This window comes from Trematomus bernacchii, unplaced genomic scaffold (genome assembly GCF_902827165.1).
Source record: "Trematomus bernacchii unplaced genomic scaffold, fTreBer1.1, whole genome shotgun sequence".
NCBI lineage: Eukaryota > Metazoa > Chordata > Actinopteri > Perciformes > Nototheniidae > Trematomus > Trematomus bernacchii.
In genome coordinates, this window is record NW_022987708.1 from 657,560 (window position 1) to 677,408 (window position 19,849).

General features: G+C 38.3%; 1 protein-coding gene across 1 annotated transcript in view; it reads right to left on the bottom strand.

The window, feature by feature from the left end:
* Positions 1-9,885, bottom strand: part of LOC117490942 — a 28,839-nt gene extending 18,954 nt beyond the window's left edge. Inside the window, exons 1-5 of the mRNA XM_034140727.1 lie at positions 9,766-9,885; positions 6,843-6,968; positions 5,275-5,430; positions 4,350-4,488; positions 2,282-2,451 (exon numbers count right to left, since the gene is read on the bottom strand). Of these exons, the coding sequence (XP_033996618.1) occupies positions 2,282-2,451; positions 4,350-4,488; positions 5,275-5,430; positions 6,843-6,968; positions 9,766-9,822 (648 nt within the window). The 5' untranslated portion in view covers positions 9,823-9,885. The remainder of the gene's footprint in view (positions 1-2,281; positions 2,452-4,349; positions 4,489-5,274; positions 5,431-6,842; positions 6,969-9,765) is intronic.
* Positions 9,886-19,849: the final 9,964 nt, after the last annotated feature.

Sequence of the window (19,849 nt, forward strand, 5' to 3'; positions counted from 1 at the left end):
TTTGTTACGTGTGTGACCTGGGCATTCTGATGAGAGTGATAGATGACAGTATGCCAGGAGGTTGCCGTTTCAACGAGCGTTGGCTAGCAGAAGACAAATACAAGCCATGGCTAAGACGAGGGTCAAGCGAAGCCCAAGAGTAGCCTCCTGCAAAGTGTGCAACAATAACGATGCGAGAGTCTGCGGTGACGAGCCACACACTACACGAAAGGTACGCCGTAGTAGAGCATTTTAGATTAGGCTATCGTTGCATGTAAATTACATGACACTTTTCTCTGTGCGCGGCAAAACAAGCTCGCCAAAATGGCTTCACTAGTCTGGCAGTATTTTAAGTGTCCGAAAATGACAATAAAATAGAGGTATGCAACGTGTGTGAAGCAGAAATCCTGCAGCTCCACCTGCTGTGACGGACCGGTGAGCGGAGCAGAACACACATTAAGAGTTAGACCTAACACACTTAGCTATTTGATCTACCTCTGGAACAAGCTAAACTAGTTATACATATATTTATTCTTCACTGTCGGGTCACTCATTACTGGATCAGTGAGCTGCAGGAGATACTGACGGGCTGTCAGGAGAGAGAGAGAGGGAGAGAGGGGGAGAGAGGAAAAGAGAGCGCTTCCGCTAATTTCTCCCGTGTTATTATCCCAAGTTAATGTAAACTTGAATAATGTACTTCATTTGAATGTAATAATTATGTTGGTTGGTTGGTTTGTGGAAGCGCCAGTGAATGAGCCCCATTAACTGAGTTTTAAACATCACTTTAAATGGAAGATCCCCATAGGCCCCGCCCACTTGATCGGATCGGCGATCGGTATCGGCCGATACTGATTCCGGCGATCGGCCCCAAAATTGGCGATCGGAGCATCCCTAAGAATTGTATATAATATGTTTTATAATGATTGATCATTAAAGTGTTATCAAAGCTGGTAAAGGTACAGCTAGTTTGAATGGCTTTGTATACTGCAGGGTAGCTTGTGAATTGACTCCAGGTGGAACTAAAGTCTGATTTAACACTTGATTATATTTCACATCATTCATCCACATCTGTAAAGTAACTAAAGGTATTAAATACATGTAGTGGAGTAAAAGTACACCATTTACCTCTGACTTGTGTTTACTGCCAACCTAAAAGTACCTCAAAAATAGTAATCAATAATGTATTGAAAAGTTATTTGGCTGATTGTTTTATATTGGCTCAGCCAGGTTATATGGGATGCCCAGTCTACGTACAGAAGGGTCACTCATTTTGAAATATTAAACTTAGTTTTCTTTTCTAAAAATTTAAATTTTTCATCCTCATGTAGAATGCTATTATGAAACACACATTTGGTTGTTTATAGCATAAAGAACATCTGATTTAATGTGAGGTAGGGAAATAATCATTTGAGTATAAGTATGTGTATATAAATATGTAATTTACAACAGCTGTAAGATGCTTGAAAAGCTTGAAAATGCACCTTGAAAATGCTTGAAAAGTGCTTGAATTTGACTTTGGAAAAGGTGTAAGAACCCTGCTTAGCTGTAAGGGCTCCTGGCTTTGGAACAACCTGCCTGAGGAGATTAGGGCTGCAAACTCTATTATGGTAAATGGTAAATGGACTGTATTTATATTTCACTTTATCCACGACCCCTCTAAGCGCTTTGAATTCTTCAAGTCATCTTTCACCCATTTATTCCTACAGAGTAGTAAGCAAACATTCACACACATTCACACAACATTGGCCTTGCCGTTGGGAGCAACTTGGGTAAAGTATCTTGGGATAGGATACAAGGATACATCGACATGTTGAGTGCAAGGGCTGGGATCAAACCCACAACCGTCCAATTGAAAGAAGGCCGCACCACCTTGCAGCCACTCTGTATTAGGCAAGGCAAGGCAAGGCAAGTTTATTTATATAGCACTTTTCGTACGCGACAATTCAAAGTGCTTTACAAAACAAATTAAAATACTTTTTATGAATAAATACAGTAAAAACACATTATATAATGGCATTTTACAACAGGCATTACAAAGTAAAGATAATAAAATATTAAAAATAAACACCAGAGTGTACAATACATGTTTAAAAGGCATACTGTAGTTCGAATATGAGCAGCTCAATTAAAAGCAGCAGCAAAGAGATATGTTTTTAGTCTCGATTTAAAAATGTTAAGTGTTTCTGCGGACGTGCATGATTCAGGTAGTTTGTTCCAGAGTGTCGGGGCATTTTATTAAGTATTATTATTTTGAAAGGTGCTGCAACATATGTGAGATGTGTTTGATATACAATGACCTCACCTCTCTGTCCAGGTTTTCCTCTTTGACGTACAGTTGGCCCGTCTTTCTGTCTAGAGTGAACATGTGACCGGTGCCTGCGGGCTCCTGACTCACGATCCTGTAGCTGATCTCACTGTTAATTGTTCCAGCTTCATCATTATCATTCCCCTTGATCTGCATAACAACGCTTCCTGCAGCAAATCACAGCACAAACCAGAACATTTCAGAGAATCTGTTCACAGCTAGTATTCACATACAGTGTTTGCCTTTGTTTAACTTTTGAGTTAATTAAAGATTAAATATTATAATATGATATAATTTAAACAAAACTCTTAAGAAAAAAAAACGCTGCAAGACGCTCAAAACACAATGAAAACGGGGAACCTAAAAAGTGATGCACACAGCTAGGACCGGAGCGCTTGTTGGCATTCAGGGATTATAAAGTTGTCCAACTGTCACTGTTGGCAGAGTAAGCCTGTTTCATAATTGTGTGCTTTGTCAGTATATTCATAATATATGGCTAGGTTAGCTACGTTAGCTAGCTTACAGCAGATCTGCAATATTATCGGAAGGAATCATGCCGTTACATCACATGTTAAAATATGCCGATACAATTTACATTTTATGGCCGAATTTATAATCCCCGATCATCAACAAGTTCTTTCGATCCCAGCCGCGTGCATTAGTGATGTGTCGGTCGCGAACGAGCCGGCTCAAAGAGCCGGCTCTTTTAAGTGAACGACGGGAGCCGGCTCGCGCCCGCGAACGAGCCGTTTTTTTTTGTTATTTTGTTGTTAAGTAATACAAGACAGAATGATATGATGATCTCCGCGCTACAGCTGCTCCGTGCATGCATGCAGTGACATGTAATATCCAAGGATTAGAGACTGTTGGATGCTGCTGTACTGAGCATTGCAATATATTTATTTTCACTATGTCATTTATTTATGATTATCCTTGGGCTCAGCAAAGATTTGATGTCAGCTGTTGCTGTCTTTTTTTCTATAGTTAATACTGAAATAGAGCCCTGCTGTTTAGTCAGGGCCTTTTCTTTAAATATAATTTTAAAATGTCGATACAGTAGCCCCTTTATTTAAATGTCTATGCTTAAGTTTTTATCTCAATCTCAATCTTTATTTATTTATATAGCACATTTAAAACAACCTTCAGTTGACCAAAGTGCTGTACAGGCAATACATATTAAATAACACAATGGGAGTACAATAATAAAACAATAATTAAAAACATGATAAAAAGCACAACTAGAAAAATATTAAAAAAAAACACATACAAATGTAAAAATGTAATGTTCAACTAGTATTAAAAGCCAGTGCAAAGAGGTGAGTTTTTAGCTGAGATTTAAAAAGTTCAATAGACTCAGCAGTCCGGATATATACTGGGAGGCTGTTCCACAGTCTAGGAGCTGCAACACTGAAAGCCCTGTCACCTCGGGTTTTTTTATAGGTGTTGCTATCTGCTTTGTGTAGCGTGGTTCAAGCAAGTCAGTGCATTCATTGGGTGGTATCAGAGAGATACAAGGGTCTGTAAATGCAATGAAAACTGGCCACAGCAAATAATTGATATTAAACATGTAATTTTTACTTTTGAATACTTCAGTACAAAGGATGTATTGAATAATTTAAGTGATATGTGTACACATATAAATCATGAGTCAAAACAGGGCTACATTTGATTGAATTATAAAAGGTATAATATGTAGTAAACTGAAGAGCCGTTTGGGAGCCGAAAGAGCCGGCTCTTCTTGGTGAGCCGAGCCAAATGATCCGGCTCACCAAGAAGAGCCGGAATTCCCATCACTAGCGTGCATCACTTTTTAGTTTCCCCGTTTCCGTTGAGTTTTGAGCTTTGTTACTGTAGGTATGGGCTATTGTGAAAAATAAGTACTTTTACTTTTAGCACTTTTAGTGCATTTATATTGTCCTCCTTTATTATTTTAAATAAGTTTTAAATAAAGGACTTTTATTATTTGTAATGTTGCTTTACTGATTTAACATATTTCTGAGTTCTGACTGTTTCCATCATTCTCTCACAGCAGCAGGCTGATATGTGTTCAAAAATGTGACACTACCTGGTTTGCTTTCCTCTGTGATGTTGCCGATTTGCAGCTCAAAATAAGGAGTGTTGTCATTCTGGTCCAGAACCGTGACTGCCAGTGGGACATCATCCTCTGCTTTCTTCCCGTCTTTGAACCTTGCGATCCCTGTTAGCTGCATGAGTTACATGAAGAAACACTTTACTATTGATCTTTGAAGATAGAATACAGACACCCAAACCTCAATTCAATGTTGCTTCACTAGATTTCTTCCGGAGCATCCTGCGTCTTCTCGCAGCATTTTTGAGCAGGTTTGTTTAGAAGAAAGTAAATTGACTTTCATCCATTGCCTGACTGTGGATGTCACAGCTGTCACATCTGCACTTTCTTATCGCTGCTGTTTTGTGCATGTGCCAAGCCTGGTCTCTTAATATACATACTTATTAAACTAAACTGTTATGCGGAAGCATATTTCGTCCCTATGACGCTTGGTTGTCACAAATGCGTTTCTTAAGGTCTGTGGGAATTTATGCCAGGTAACTTCCTTGTTTAAACATACATACAGGTTAATTACTACATTTATTTGAAGCTTCGTTAATATTACAAATCTGCTTGCACAAAACGTTGACAATCATCTGAAATATTTGGGCGTTACTAGTGCCTTCTTTATTTGTATTCTCTTTGCTGCTATAACGGTTTTTAATCACTGCTTACATTTATTAGTTTTTATTTTTAAATGCATAGAGAGAAGCCTACCAAATCTCATCTATAGTATATCAAGTATAATGACAATAAACCTCTTTTGATCTGATCTGAAACAAAAGTCCAAAACAATATATGCACAAGGGTAGGCTAGTGACATTCAGTAAAGCTCTACAGTATGACTGAAGGAACGTGAGCTTTATTCTCCCACCAGTCTTCATCAGGTTTCAGGACAGTACAACTTTAAAGAAAGACTTACATTGTAGAATTGGCGTTTCTCCCGGTCCAGTAATTCAGTGATGCGTACAAACCCCGTCTTTCGGTCCACTACAAAGAGATTGAAGGGTTCCTTGTCAGCTCCTTCTCCAGTGAGATAATAATCCACCAGCTCACCTAAATCTTTATCAGAGCGAATCTGACACAGACACAAAACACAGACAGAGGAATCATGGACTTGCTATTCAGGTTTCCCTCTCCTGTAGTGTGTTAACTTATATAGGTTTTTGTGAATGTAAATGGTCTGCAAAGGCTACCCAAGCTTTAAATCCAGAGTTCCATTAAGAATCTTGCAATATTTTATTCAGGACGATAACATCCATATCCAGTGTAATGTAATCTAAAATACAAAGTGAGTTGATTGAAACTGTAACAAAACCTTGAACTTCAGTCCACTATTAGTGTTGCAGGACGTTCAACCTAAGCCACTTTGGTTTTTGACAGTTAACAAATTAATTAATTAGGGCTGATCATTAAAGTTTTTTAATTAATATTATTATTTTAAAAGTCTGTTGCTCACTGGCTCTGAATACACATACAGACAGGAGGGGTGGGATGTTGATCAGTATTGGCTTAGGATGGGCGTCATTACGCGTCTCAACCAATGAGAGCATTTGGGGTGGGCCTAAGACTGCTGCAGCGCTCACATGAATCGAAACAGAAGAGAAGTGGCAGGACAGAAACATGGACATTTTAAATCTCTTCCAGACGGCGGAGTTGATAGAACCAGAGTTATTTGTAACCACTGCAAAGTTAAATTTACTTCTCACTGGACTCTGAGGGCAACTTGTTTTTCTTTAACTAGATAAAATGTTAATGCCCTTGCAGTGGCACATAGCTTTGGTTTTATATTTATATTTGATTACATTAATTAATGTTGAAGTTGAGATTTACAATAAATATTTTAACTGCTACTGTGTAAAGGGAATACTGCTGTTAAAAAGCATATTATTTGTTTAAAGTGTTTGCAAACCAAATGTTATTGCACTTTTGTTATAGCAGTGCTTTTAAAATAAAAGTGCGCAATACACTGGTTTTGAATTCATTATTGAATTTTGCGCATTTATCGAAGAAAAACATGCAATTAATCACGATTAAAAATGGTAATCGTTGCCAAGCGCTAATTTATAGCAATACATATTTATCACTCTGCACAAATAAACGTTAATAACAGGTTTGCTTGGGGTACACTCATATTTGTACTCATAAATGACCAATGCAGGCGTGGCTTCTCTAATAATACATACACTCAGATGTTACTGGTACACTATGTTCCCTACCCTATTTCTTATCTCAGCATTTTCTTGGGAACGTTCTGTTAAAACAACACCTCTTTAGCCTGTACTGCAGCCCAGGGCCAAATCACTCAGCAGCACAGCTGAGGACTCAAACCAGTTGAAACAGGTTGGCTCACTGCAGGCAAAGGCGTGACAGAAACCAGTTTTTTTATTTTTATTTGGAACATTGAAGCTCATCCAACTGGGCACTTTGCCAGTGACACATTATAATGACTGTGTATGTAAATTGTGGGAAATAATATTTGGATCAAACCTTGGCAATGAATTCCTTGTGTCGGTAGTCAGTGTTTTCCATGAGCTTGGCAGGAGGAAGGATCCACTCCCTCTTCTTCCTCCTCAAGGTCTTTTGCCTTCTCGGTCCTGATTCGGCACTGAGCACCTGAAAGCACCACACATAACAATTTAATTTGCTTTTGAATGTTTAATTTTCTGCCAATATGCAAATATGAAATAACATTGTCAAACTCTTCACACAGCAAAAACAAGGTGTGAAACAAGGGCAATATGATCTCAATCCCTTCATTTTTCCAAAGACTTTAGTCTTATGAGTGATCTTTCCTTCCTCTTTAGAATTAAGACAAGAGCTCCAATAAAAAGCTGCTAAAATATATATATATATTTCAACCCTATAGCACCAACTACATTTAAGAAGCTTGAATTTAAACATGAACCACTATTGGGAGCTAATTATTAAGAATAAAGGTGATGTGAAGAGCTTCAATGACTACAGCACAGATACATTTGATCAGCCACAGCATGAATGTGTGGGAAAAAGGAAATCAGGAAAAGCATAAGCTATGATTATGGTTTTGAGGCAGTGGCACCTGTGCTCAGTTCACTTTCTATATGTCGCACTGGAAAATATCATCAGAGAACACACAATTATTTCTATAGCTATGCTGAAAATACACAACTGTTCACCACCCTAAGACCAAATGACATCAATCCTATCGATAAACTGGTTCAATGCACATTAAGCAAATACAAACATATGCTGTAATTCAGAGAAAGGTTACACATTTTTGAGAGAAACAGAGACGAGTTGAATAACCAAAAGTCCGTGGCCAAGCCCCAAACAAAATGTCTAAGCATGCCTCTAGATCCAGATCAGAATTTTGAATCAACACAAAATGAATGCCACATTTATACCAGCGTAGAAATTGTATTTGCTACAGTTCAACCAATTATCTCTGAAAGAGATACTGAGAGAACTATACCTGTCTTTGTTACTAGCAGGCTGATTTAGTGCAATGTTCATAACATTTAGTGCAATGTTCATAACATTTTTTTTTTACTCAAGAAGAAAGCTATAAATCATTTAGAGATTGTGCAGCGGCATGTGTACAGACCAAGACCACAAAGAAAGCACCAGATTTCAAGTTATTTTAAGTTGTGTTCAAAGCTCCCATGGACTCCCTTTACCTAAGCATCCTCTTATTCTTAATCGAATATATATAATTCTTTCTTCCATCTTTTACTGTGCTGTGCCCTTCGATGTATGTTCATGTGTTTGTTTTATGTACAAATGGCACCCTATAGATAAATAAAGTGTGTGTGTGTGTGTGTGTGTGTGTGTGTGTGGTTGTGAGTGTTTGTGTGGGTTATTGGAGCTCTCATGTTATGTCAAACATATTTCCTGACAAACAACATACAAATCAACTTCTGATTTAGTGGGCCAAAAAACAGTGCTCAAGCAGTAACGAACAAGTGACATCATGTTACAAGACAAAGTGACAAAGACATCCATCAAAGTTAGAATGAATTCAACTTTAAACAAAACATGGACATTAAGGTAATACTGATGATACTTGCACTGACGAACAGTGCTTTCATTCAAATGGTATTCAAAGCATACGTAACACAACTGAAGCAGTGGACCAATTTTACTGGGGAAGGGGGGCAGTGGTGGGGTCATTTATTTATGACAGTGGCACATTAAATGCGGGTAAACAGAGACGAAGACAGTGTTCAAGATTTCAACATTATAAGGTAGGGGTGTCCAAACTATGGCCCGGAGGACAACTGCAGCCCACGTCCAGCAAATTCTAAAAGTATAATGAATTAAGGCCCACACCTGAAACTTCTGCTTCTCTTATATTGTACTTCTTAAATATTTATATAAAAAAATATATTACACATTATTCATTGTTGTTGTTATGTCAGTGTTAATATGCCCAATTGTCAAATAAATTCAGTAAATTAAAGTTGACAACAAATCTTAGTTGATGAAAAAGCCCAATAACTTATTTGTATAACACGTTTGAAATATCCTCTTTCTATTTCCCCTTACCCCCCCTACATTTGGTTGATTTTGCTAACTTATAACTTAAAGGTAGGGTAGGTAATTCACTTCAGAAACACTTTTTGTTATATTCCATGGAATGCTCTTAACATCCCGATAGCAATGAATACATTAAATGCTTTGACAATAAATACATATTTCATCTGTGGAAGCCGTGGCGCTGTTAAAAGCACGACCAATCATCTGAGCCAGCCCGGCTAAAATAACTGGATGGCCTACCTGCCTGTCAGCCTTCCATCTGTGCACAAACATATCTCGTGCCCTCATTGTCATGTGCGCGTTTGTGTGTGTTGGAGGAAGGGCTCTGTAAGGAAGTCTGAAGGAAGGGGCAGATTTTTTCCGGTTGTGTACTTTAGGAGGGGTCCAAGGTCAGTGTTACCCCTAGAAACACCCATGAACTGAAGCCAACACATTTTCTTATTTCTATCTACACAAAAAAATGTTTTAGTTTGCTTTCTTTGATTCATTTGTGTACATTGTGTTAGACACAACTATATGGAGGGCTGGGAACACCATGTACTTAACATCTTCATGACATCACACATATTATGAAATGCCAAAATAGGGTAAAAAAAACCATTCCTTTTTATGTTTACTATTGTCTGTCAAATCATGATCAATGCATGTCTGTCAAAACCTGGCATACTGTACATGAGCATGCTGCTTAATATAGTAATAATAACAACAGTGTAAGCATGAATCATATTTTTCTAGGTGTGCTTTGGAATCATTAGTAATTGCATTTTAAATAATTGCAAATTAGACCACTTAAAAAATAAACCCCTGTCCTGCAATGACAGGTTGCATTATGCCCTGCAGCATGCCCCAGTGTGTCAATGTTACAGTCACTTAATAGAGTAGATTGAATACTCACCAAAGCCAGCACTAACAGGAGCAGCAGGCCCACTTCTGAGAAGGAGAGGCGAGCCATGACTGCAGCCAAGTTGAGCCGACAGCAGCTTCCTTTTTTGTGCACGGGAAACCCACTGAGGACGAAGCCACGAGCCTTAAATCTCTTCTATCAGAGACACACCTTTATCAAGCCCCCACCGCCTGTTATCACAACTGTACCTGTCACATGATTGCATTTTTCTTTAAGGCGTGTCTGCTCACTGATGTACAGTTTGTAAGCGTACAGTTAAGCCTCAGGGTAAAACATTTGACCAAGGTAATGTCAGCTTGTTTTCTACACGACCAGGTTTTTACAGAAGTGAAGGAAGAAGTTCTCCCTGTAAGGTTATAACGGCCTCAGAATACGAAAGTAAAAGTACTTATATATATAAAATCCTTACATTTTAATGCACACCCAGGGTTGTGATGAGGTGCTGATAACTGGCAATAGAACCATGTGCATATATTTTATTATCTGTTCATTTTGAGAAGGCCTGGGGCCTAGAACTGTTCACAAATGATCAAAATATGCATTCCTGAGTAGAGTAAGTAGAATTAACCAGAGTACACTAAGCATTAGGCTACATCAGGGGTCACCAACCTTTTTTAGGATGAGGGCTACCTTCAAAAAATAAATCAAGTCGTGAGCTACTTTTACTCCTCTTTTTTTTTTTTTTGCAGTGTATATATTTAGCACTTTAACTTTTGTGTGCTGTTTGGGTCTGTGGGACCCGTTTTCAGTATTTACTGGTCTCTTCTGCCTGGGGGCCCCAGAGTATCTCCCCTGGCTTACCGGTGAGTAAGGCCCACTTGTGGGACTTTGTCATAGGTGAGGAAATCAAGACTCTATTGCATTATAAAAGGAGGTGAGGCAGGAAAGCTTAAAGGTCCCCTATTATACTGTTTTTCATCAATATATGATAGGTCTCAGATATATACAAAACATGTCTCTGAAGTGTTTGGCTCGTAATACCAAACAGATCATGCATTGCAGCATCCCATAATCCCCTCTGTTTCAGCCCTGTTTCAATAGATCTGATTCTCTGTCTGTTACTTTAGATGAAAATAAGGCGCCGCTCTGTGAGATATTTGGTTAAAAAGAACACAATGGTGCTCTAGGGGAACAAGAGGGAAGTAACAACATATGAAATAACCGGGAGAGAGAAAAAAGGAGAGGAAACTGAGCTATAAAGCCACAAAGTGAGGTTTTAATGGATAAAGAAAAAGGGCTCACCAGCCAACTTGCAAAGCAAACCAAAATAAACCATACACGAACAAACTGGAGCACATCTCCTAACACTTCACAAAAACACAGGCCTCACACAGAGACAGAGACATGCAGCCAGAGGAGAAGGAGAGAGCGACTGCAGCCTTCCTCAGGTCCTATATGGAGGCCCTGATTGGGGATTGGGAGCACCTGGGGAGAGGCTGCACCTGGGGACAATCAGGGAGAGAGAGAGACACACACAAAAGCACACACAAGCACCAACTGCGGCACGTAACAGTTGGTGATTGGCTAATGGTTACACAAGCCAAAAAATTGTTATGACTTAAAGTGGCTCATTTTCAGACAGGTTTTTATATAAATGGATCAGGACAAAAAGTGAGCGAATCTTTCTTCCTGAAACCTTCAGAATTTCTTTACACAGTGGGGACACATGTTTATGTATAAAAGACATGAAAAAGTGGATTTTGCATAATAGGTGACCTTTAATACAATTATAGCTGGTTCCAAAATCCAGCTTAAAAAAGGAAAACAAAAACAAGGGACAAACCAGAAAAAACAAGGAGCAAATTGACAGTTAACAAACACAGACAAGAAACATGGGCAGGAACCTTGACAAGAAGAACCAGATCAGGGGGAACGTTCACGGTACAATGACAACGGACTGAAAAAGAACACTTAGACAGACAGGTATATAGAGACATGACTGATTACACTAACAAGACACAGCTGGAGAGGGCAGGTAAACACAAGAGCAGCATGGAGCTCACACACAGGTGGAAAGAACCCAGACAATTACATATTATATATTACACAAAGACAGGAAGTAAGACAAGACACAAACATACAATCATTTTCTAAATATTGAATAGGAATTTAAACACAAAAACAAGGACCATGACACATCCCCAAAAGAGTCCAGCAGGGTGGGAGGAGGGATTCGTGGGGGAATGACCAAGGCTAAAAGGGTTCATGGAGGAGGCTTCAGACTCAAAATCCCGAGCCGTAAGAGTGTGAGAGGCAGGCGATAGGCTAGCAGTCTTGCATTTAGGGGTGTTGGCAAAATCTCTTAGTCAGTCAGGCAAAGAACTCTTAAGCCAGGGTTTATTAGCCCACAGAGCCATACAAAGAGCAGCCTCTTGGACCTGTCTACAAGAGGCTCTCTTCCACTGTCTATAAATGCATACAAGAGTGTATGACAAATCACAACATTTATCATCAAAAATTGCTGGGTCCATTTCTGGTCGGTCCTTACAGTTTTAAAAAAAAAATTGACCCAAATGCAATATAAAATTAGAGGAGGCAGGTATAAAAGAATGGACAAAAGGCTAACTAAATTAAAGCTGGTTCCAAAAAACACAAAAACGTTAAAAGCAGGCCAGGTACTTATTAGTCCTAACATATGCATGTTAAAGTTGAATTTGTCCAGAAAAGAGCTAAAACCATAATGTGCATTAAAGTAGGCTAATGACTGATAAATTAAGAATATGTCAGATAGAGTTTTGCTACAAAATGTTTGGTACTTGATTTTGATATTGGTTTGACTATTGTTATCTAAAATATATTTTAACACTGTATGTCTTCAGAATGAAAAGAGTATGACCAGCGGGACTTCCTTATCTCAAAACTCTTATATTCTTGTCGCTGCAACATTCAACAGGAGTATTTCATTTAGCAAATTTCCATCTCTTTCTGCCTCACAGGTGTTACAAATATTTCGGACTGTACTGTTTAGACACTTAAACTGATGCAAATACAGAGTGTAGGTTCTCAGAAAGAAAACTATTTTTCATTAGAACACAAAAAACATGTTTTGATGTCGTTTTGCTTGTTGTTTCACTCAGTAGGACCGATAGTTTAATTGGAAACTATCTGGCACTAACCACTAGTTAAACTTGTTTTCTTTTTGCAAGTAAAACAACACCATAGCTCTGTTCTTCAAAGCTCTGACCTCAGATCCAGCGAAGCCGACAACAGTTGGTACCATGCATAATAACCGGAGCACATCTATGAGGCACGCATACGTAGATGTGGCTGGTTTCGGTTGTTATGTCAATTAACACTCAACAGCACAGCACAGCAGGACAACATGTCTGTTAAAGTTTAAATCTTCCGGACAAAATTATAAAAGTGCCGGTCAAAGGTCTTCTTTGTTATTTTTTGAGCTTTAAAACAAATAAATAACGACTCTATATAATAATATTAGGGCTGTCAGTCGATTAAAATATTTAATCGCGATTAATCGCATGATTGTCCATAGTTAATCGCAAATTAATCGCACATTTTTTATCTGTTCTAAATGTACCTTAGAGGGATATTTTTCAAGTTTTGAATACTCTTATCAACATATGAGTGGACAAATATGCTTTATATGTTTGTTTATTATCATTTGAACAATGACAAATATTCTCATGAATATTAAACACAACAACCTCTGAACATTACAAATATTCGCCTCAATTCAACCTAGAACCTCTCTCATACAATACTGTGTGTGTGTGTGTGTGTGTGTGTGTGTGTGTGTGTGTGTGTGTGTGTGTGTGTGTGTGTGTGTGTGTGTGTGTGTGTGTGTGTGTGTGTGTGTGGACACTGTGATGGATCGTTGGAGCTATGTGCAGCTCAAGGCATATGCTCGAACGGGAGCTGCCTGGACGCTGCAATCATGTTGCGCGCACAATCCGTGCTGAGTGTGCTGACTTTTCGTACAAAGTCCCACTGTCTGGCTACCTGCATAAAGTCAAATGCTCGGCGCAGTTGTCGGCGAAATGTCGCTCCTCTGTTTTCATTGAAACAGCTCCTTATATCCGTTAGCATCTGGTGCTAGCTAGCTGCGCTAACAACAACAACACGTAAGGTGTGCTGCGCCCTTTATATATACAGTCTATGGCTGCCCCACACATACACACACCCTCCCGGTCCTCCCGATGGCCAGTCCGGGCCTGCCGGTGAGCGTGGAAGTGTGGTCTGCCACAAGCGGGCGGCAGGAGCGGGGCTGTCAGCATCAGCTTGTAGATGGTATTTTAAACTCGATGCGCTCTGAAACTACGTGGCGGCCGAGGACAAAAAATACACATGCGTTAATCGCGTTAAAAAAATTAGTGCGTTTTTTGCGTTAACGCGTTATTAACGCGTTAACTTGAGAGCCCTAATATATATATATAATATCAATATTTTTATTAACTAATCAAAGTCAATTTAAATAGCGGGCAAAAATTGGTTAATTGGGTTAATTGCCATGCATGTGGTGTTTGATATAGTTTACGTTCAATTTAAACTATTTTTGGCAGAAAAACGTATATTGACTAAACCTTTTTAATAATTTAGTATAATTTAGAAAGGTTTTTGTGAGAAATCTTTTCAAAAGTAAACTTTTTTTTCATTTTATATTTAAATCTGAAATGTTTGCACACAACATTATTAATTTATACATTTTAATCAATTTAAAAAAATGATGAATCCATTTATTTTAATGTATTTCCTTGAGGCTGGGGAAGATATATCAGCATGTAGTTCAACATGCAAATGTTCTAATACAAGTAAGTATAAGTATAACATGGACAAGTAAATAAAATAGGTTTCATAGGAGGATGTGGATTTATTTTCTCTCACCTTGTAATTACACAATCAAACAATCTATAATTTAGTGGGAATGCTGTTAACAGCATTCCAACTATCTGTTCTTCTACACACAAAATTCTTTATTCTTATTATTCCACCCATTATTTTGCCGGTCTTCTTCTCCCACATTCCACATCGCAGAAACTCCCTTCAAACATCAAAACGTTCAGCTCGGTCGGGAATCGATTGCTATTACTTTTCTCATTCATAACTTTCTTAATTCCAGAGATACATCCCATAATTCATCACATTTTTAACCATTGAAGTCAATGGAGAAAATCTTCAGACTTGAACAATCTTCATGCGACTTCAACTGCTAACTGTTCCTTCATACCTTCACTCAGAAACCTCATTCCAACTTTAAAATGTTACACATCTTTCTGACATTATTCGTGTAACACAACTTTTAAATCTGATTCTTACTTTTAGAGATATTAAACATTGTTCAGACCTTGGTACAGAGGCCTTCTTCAGATTTTAACATGAACTAGAGTGCGTGATGTCACAGCATGAAATTTGCCTTCATATTTTTTTTTAAACCTGCCATAAGACATCATTTTTCATGACAAACGTAGGAAAACATCTCGTAGCTTGAAAAATGACAAATAATTAAGCAAAAATAATTAAACAAAATGCCTCTTGAGGGCATGAAGTGACAAAAACTTTCAACATGTCTCCATTAAAGCCCATTGTAATTTCAGGCTGATATTTCCTCACAGCAGCAGCCGCACACCTTTAGTTAATCTGCCAAAAAGGCCACATTATTGACCCGAAAGTACACAAAAAGCACACTTCAGATACTCAAGGTCCTTGAGATGCTTCACGCTTTGAAATTTCACTGATATCTGTTACGGTTCTTCAACAAAACGTTCACATGTAACAGGTTTATCTCTCATTCAGAACAATGGAAACCTTTGATCTCTGGACACCTCGTTTGCTCAAATATAAACACCTGTGTCATGGAACACCATGATGTCATCACTCCAATTGACATAATTAGAGCAGCAGACTTCAGATAATGGTTAATGGTCCTGCCCTCAACAGCTCTACGTCAATTATGGGGTGTCATCATATGCCGTTTCCATGGCCATAAAAGACGATGTCGCTTTACATTAACTCCTATGAAAATGTTCAAAAAGTGCTCAAACTTCACATGTGTGCTAACAGTCCAGCTGTGACGACATCTACGTGAGAGTTTTGAGATTTCTTCAAATGCCGTTGCCATGGTAACACAAGGCTCCCCATGAAACATGGTTTTCTCATAACTTCAGTGAAAATGCTCCAAACGGCCCAAAACTTCACAGGTTTTGGCTCCAATTTGTGTTTATTAATCAAACAAATAAATAAACATAAGGATAATTATGTGTTATTGTTGAGTAAATAACAGTGTGTGGTTTAGAAAAGAATACAAAATTAGAAGGAAAAAACGATGAAACAATACAGATTTCAGTATTCTGAGCCCCTACTCTCCCCATAACTGACGGCAACAAAAGTCCTACATTATTCAATTAAAATAAAGAAGTAAAAACAATAAGTGTGGCTTGATATTGAGTAAGAAAAAGGTTGATAAACGCTGTGAGAATGGATCTGCGGAGAGCATTTCGCCGCGATCCCAACTCGTCTATTACCAACGTTCAGGGAGCTCTATGCAAGTCAATAGGACGCCCTGCCCGTTGAAAACTGACTCTCAAGGGGTACCCTGTGCGTAATACGGTGACGGGGAGGGGCCCTGACCGACCGTCAACATGTGACGGGTTGGGAGTGAGAACGTGTTGACACATTACATTTCAGCATGGCAGTTTAGCGTCAGATTTTCAGCATAAAGCATTCCCATTAGCAATTTCTTCAGGAATTGCATTCTCTAGTTTAGCTCTGGCCTTCACTCACAAAAAAACATTTTGTTGAATTGGCCCCTTTTTTCGAAGCTCTATTAACTGACATGCAATGACTGGGACTGATGGAAGAATCTGCGAGGAATGAACTAGGAGCAGAGAAATAATCATTTATATTAAAAGACAGCAGCATCATAAGAGGCCAACAAGAGTGACAGAGTGTGTCACTTTGCTGAAGGATAGACCAGCTATCCAGGCCAGTCTAAAGACTTTCCAAGATGTAAAATGCTGCAGCCGGAGTACTGACTGGAAGTATTGCTGATATCAAGTCTACCATACTCTTAAAATACTCTGTCCAACAATATAAGTCTCATGAAGAAAGGTGTTTTAACGCTTATTCAAAATAGCAGAGAAACATGCATTATTGTTCTCAGGAGGGGACAATGACAGAGGATTATTGGAAAAGTACACAGTAAGTACTTCATAGTACTTGTGGGGGTAGTTTCACTAGTACTGAGTCCAACAGGATCAATCTCACGAAGAACTAATGGCAACAAAAAAGAATTCCCTCATCAAACTCACTTACTGATTTTGTTATCAGTAGGTGACCTTGACAGAGTATTTCTCAAAACATACACAGTAAAAGTACTTCAAAGTAGTAGGCTAACTAATACAAAGTCAAACAGTGTCAATTTCATTAAGAACTAATGGTAAAATTGTATTTTTATCATTCATCAAAGATAGCAGAAAAACATGCATTATGTAGCCTGCTATGGAGGGGACTTTGACAGAGGATTACTCACAAAGTACACAGTAAAAGTACTTCATTTTATTTCTGGTAGAAGTCAAACTAGTACCAAGTCCAACAGTGTAAGTTTTCTTAAGAACTTGTGGTAAAAAATATTTGTATCACTCGTCAAATATAGCAGGAAGAAAATGAAGAGCAGCTGATTTGAAAAAACAAACTCGAGAGGCAGCTGAGTTGACTGCAGTGCAGAATCGCTGTATAGTTTAAATCTCCTAACAATGTTGTCCATTTTAGACATAGGCTTATTATATTTACAGCCCGTAATAACATTCATTTTCTGGGCTCAATGTGTGTCTTGGCCGTTTTCATTGTGATCGCTAAATTCCCCTTGTTTATTATAATCACCGTTCCTTCAACAGGATACTGTAGTGATTCAAAGTGTGATTTTAGCATACGAGTGCTTTTGTTTTGAAATCCGTGAGTTTCGTCTGCACTCTTATTTTGTAAGGTAACTTCCGGTAGCAGAATATGGAAAAACTGTAGTTTTTTTGTTTCTGTTTTCTAGTGATTTTATTTTTTGTTTTGAGAAGTAGAAAATGAAAATCATCCCGTTTTTTAAGTTTAGTAAATCCCTTTTTGACCATGATAAAGAAAAACGCCTTGTATTTCAATTTTGGTTTTTCAATTTTAAAACGAAAATTAAATATTCAGTCGTTTTTTGTTTTTCAATATCCTTTTGTGAAAATAAAATCCAATGACCAAAACATACACTGACCAAAGGATGCATCAGGTGATCAAAAGGTGTCCAAGTACAGAACCTTGTGGCACACCATGATTCACTTTGATTTGCATTGAGGATTCATCGTTGACATATACAAACTGAGACCGTTCAGATAAATACATCTTAAAAGTTAGTTGGGGAAGGCATATGGGAGAAACGCAGTCTAGATACATCAGATTTGAAGATAACTCTTTACCAATTAAGGGCAGTAGGTGGTTAATTTGTGTTTCTAAGGGTTATCATTTTATCATGAAGAAATCTCATTAAGTCAATACTACTGAGCGGTATAGAAATAGAAGGCTCAATAGAGCTTTGGCCCACTGTCAGCCTGGCATTGTTCATATTTCTTCTTATTTTATTTCTATTAAAGATGACTAATCAGTCATGACTAACCAGCTGCTCTAGCTTTATGGAGAGCCTTCCCATATTTGTTAAGATGATCAATCCAAATAGGTTAAGTTGTAAGGCAAAGCAAGGCAAGTTTATTTATAAAGCACCTTTCAACACAAGGCAATTCAAAATGCTTTACAAAAATGAAAGAAATTAAGAAAATGGCATTTAAAAACAGTCATTAAAAAGCAAAGATAATAAAATAAACATTAAAAGAAAAAATACATGGATACAAGTTACAGTGCAGTTTAAGATGTGAATAGTTCAATTAAAAGCAGCGGCAAAAAGAAAAGTCTTTAGCCTGGATTTAAAAGAGTTGCAGCGGACCTGCAGGTTTCTGGGAGTTTGTTCCAGATATTTGGAGCATAATAACTGAACGCTGCTTCTCCATGTTTAGTTCTGACTCTAGGGACAGAAAGCTGACCAGTCCCTGAAGACCTGAGAGATCTGGATGGTTCATAATTTAGCAGTAGGTCAGAAATGTATTTTGGGCCTAAACCATTCAAAGCTTTATAAACCAGCAGCAATATTTTTAAATCAATTCTTTGACACACAGGAAGCCAGTGTAAAGACTTCAGAACTGGAGTGATGTGATCCACTTTCTTAGTGTCAGTGAGGACTCGAGCAGCGGCGATAATTAAGTCCAGAGTGTGCCCCTTATTGTGCGTGGGCTCCGTCACATGCTGAGTCAGTCCATAGTTATCAAGAACACAAAACAGTTCTTTAGCCCCTCTGTCCTGGGGGTTGTCAACATGGATGTTAAAATCACCAACAATGACTAGACGGTCAAAGTCAATACACACTATAGACAGCAGTTCAGTAAAGTCATCAAAAAAGCTTGCACAGTATTTGGGTGGTCTATAGATATTTAGGAACAGAGCTCGAGAGGAGCATTTCAGCTGAAGGGCCACATGTTCAAAAGAAGCAAAGTTCCCATAAGATGTCTTCCTGCATTGAATGGAAACATTGAACAAAATAGCAACTCAACCTCCTTTCTTATGCATTCTTTCCTGACTCATAAAACTAAAGTTATGTATGTCTCTTTCTTATAGCTATAGCACTTTCGCGGTGGGTAGACGAATGTTTGCCTTATGGCTTGTGGTCCAGTAACGTTAAAAGTTATTAAACATTTCCAGATAAAGCAGAATATATGGACAGACTGAGCTCAGTGCTCAATTTACCTGGTACACCGCAACAACAAAAACTGGAGACTAAGAACAAGGCTTCCAAAAGAGTTATAATTCAGTTTCAGTGTAGGGTTGATTGTATTCTTGAGTCGATGATGGCTGCGACTCCACCTCCGGGGCCTGTGCCTGATAATAAGTAATTTAGCGCTTCAGGTAATAGAGATCTTACGTTAAAGAGTCCACATTTAATTTTGTTTAATTAAGTTTGATTGCACTGTTGCAGAGGTGATGTTCATTTTTATTACGTTTTTTTTGTATTACTCACACACCACCCAAACAAACACCC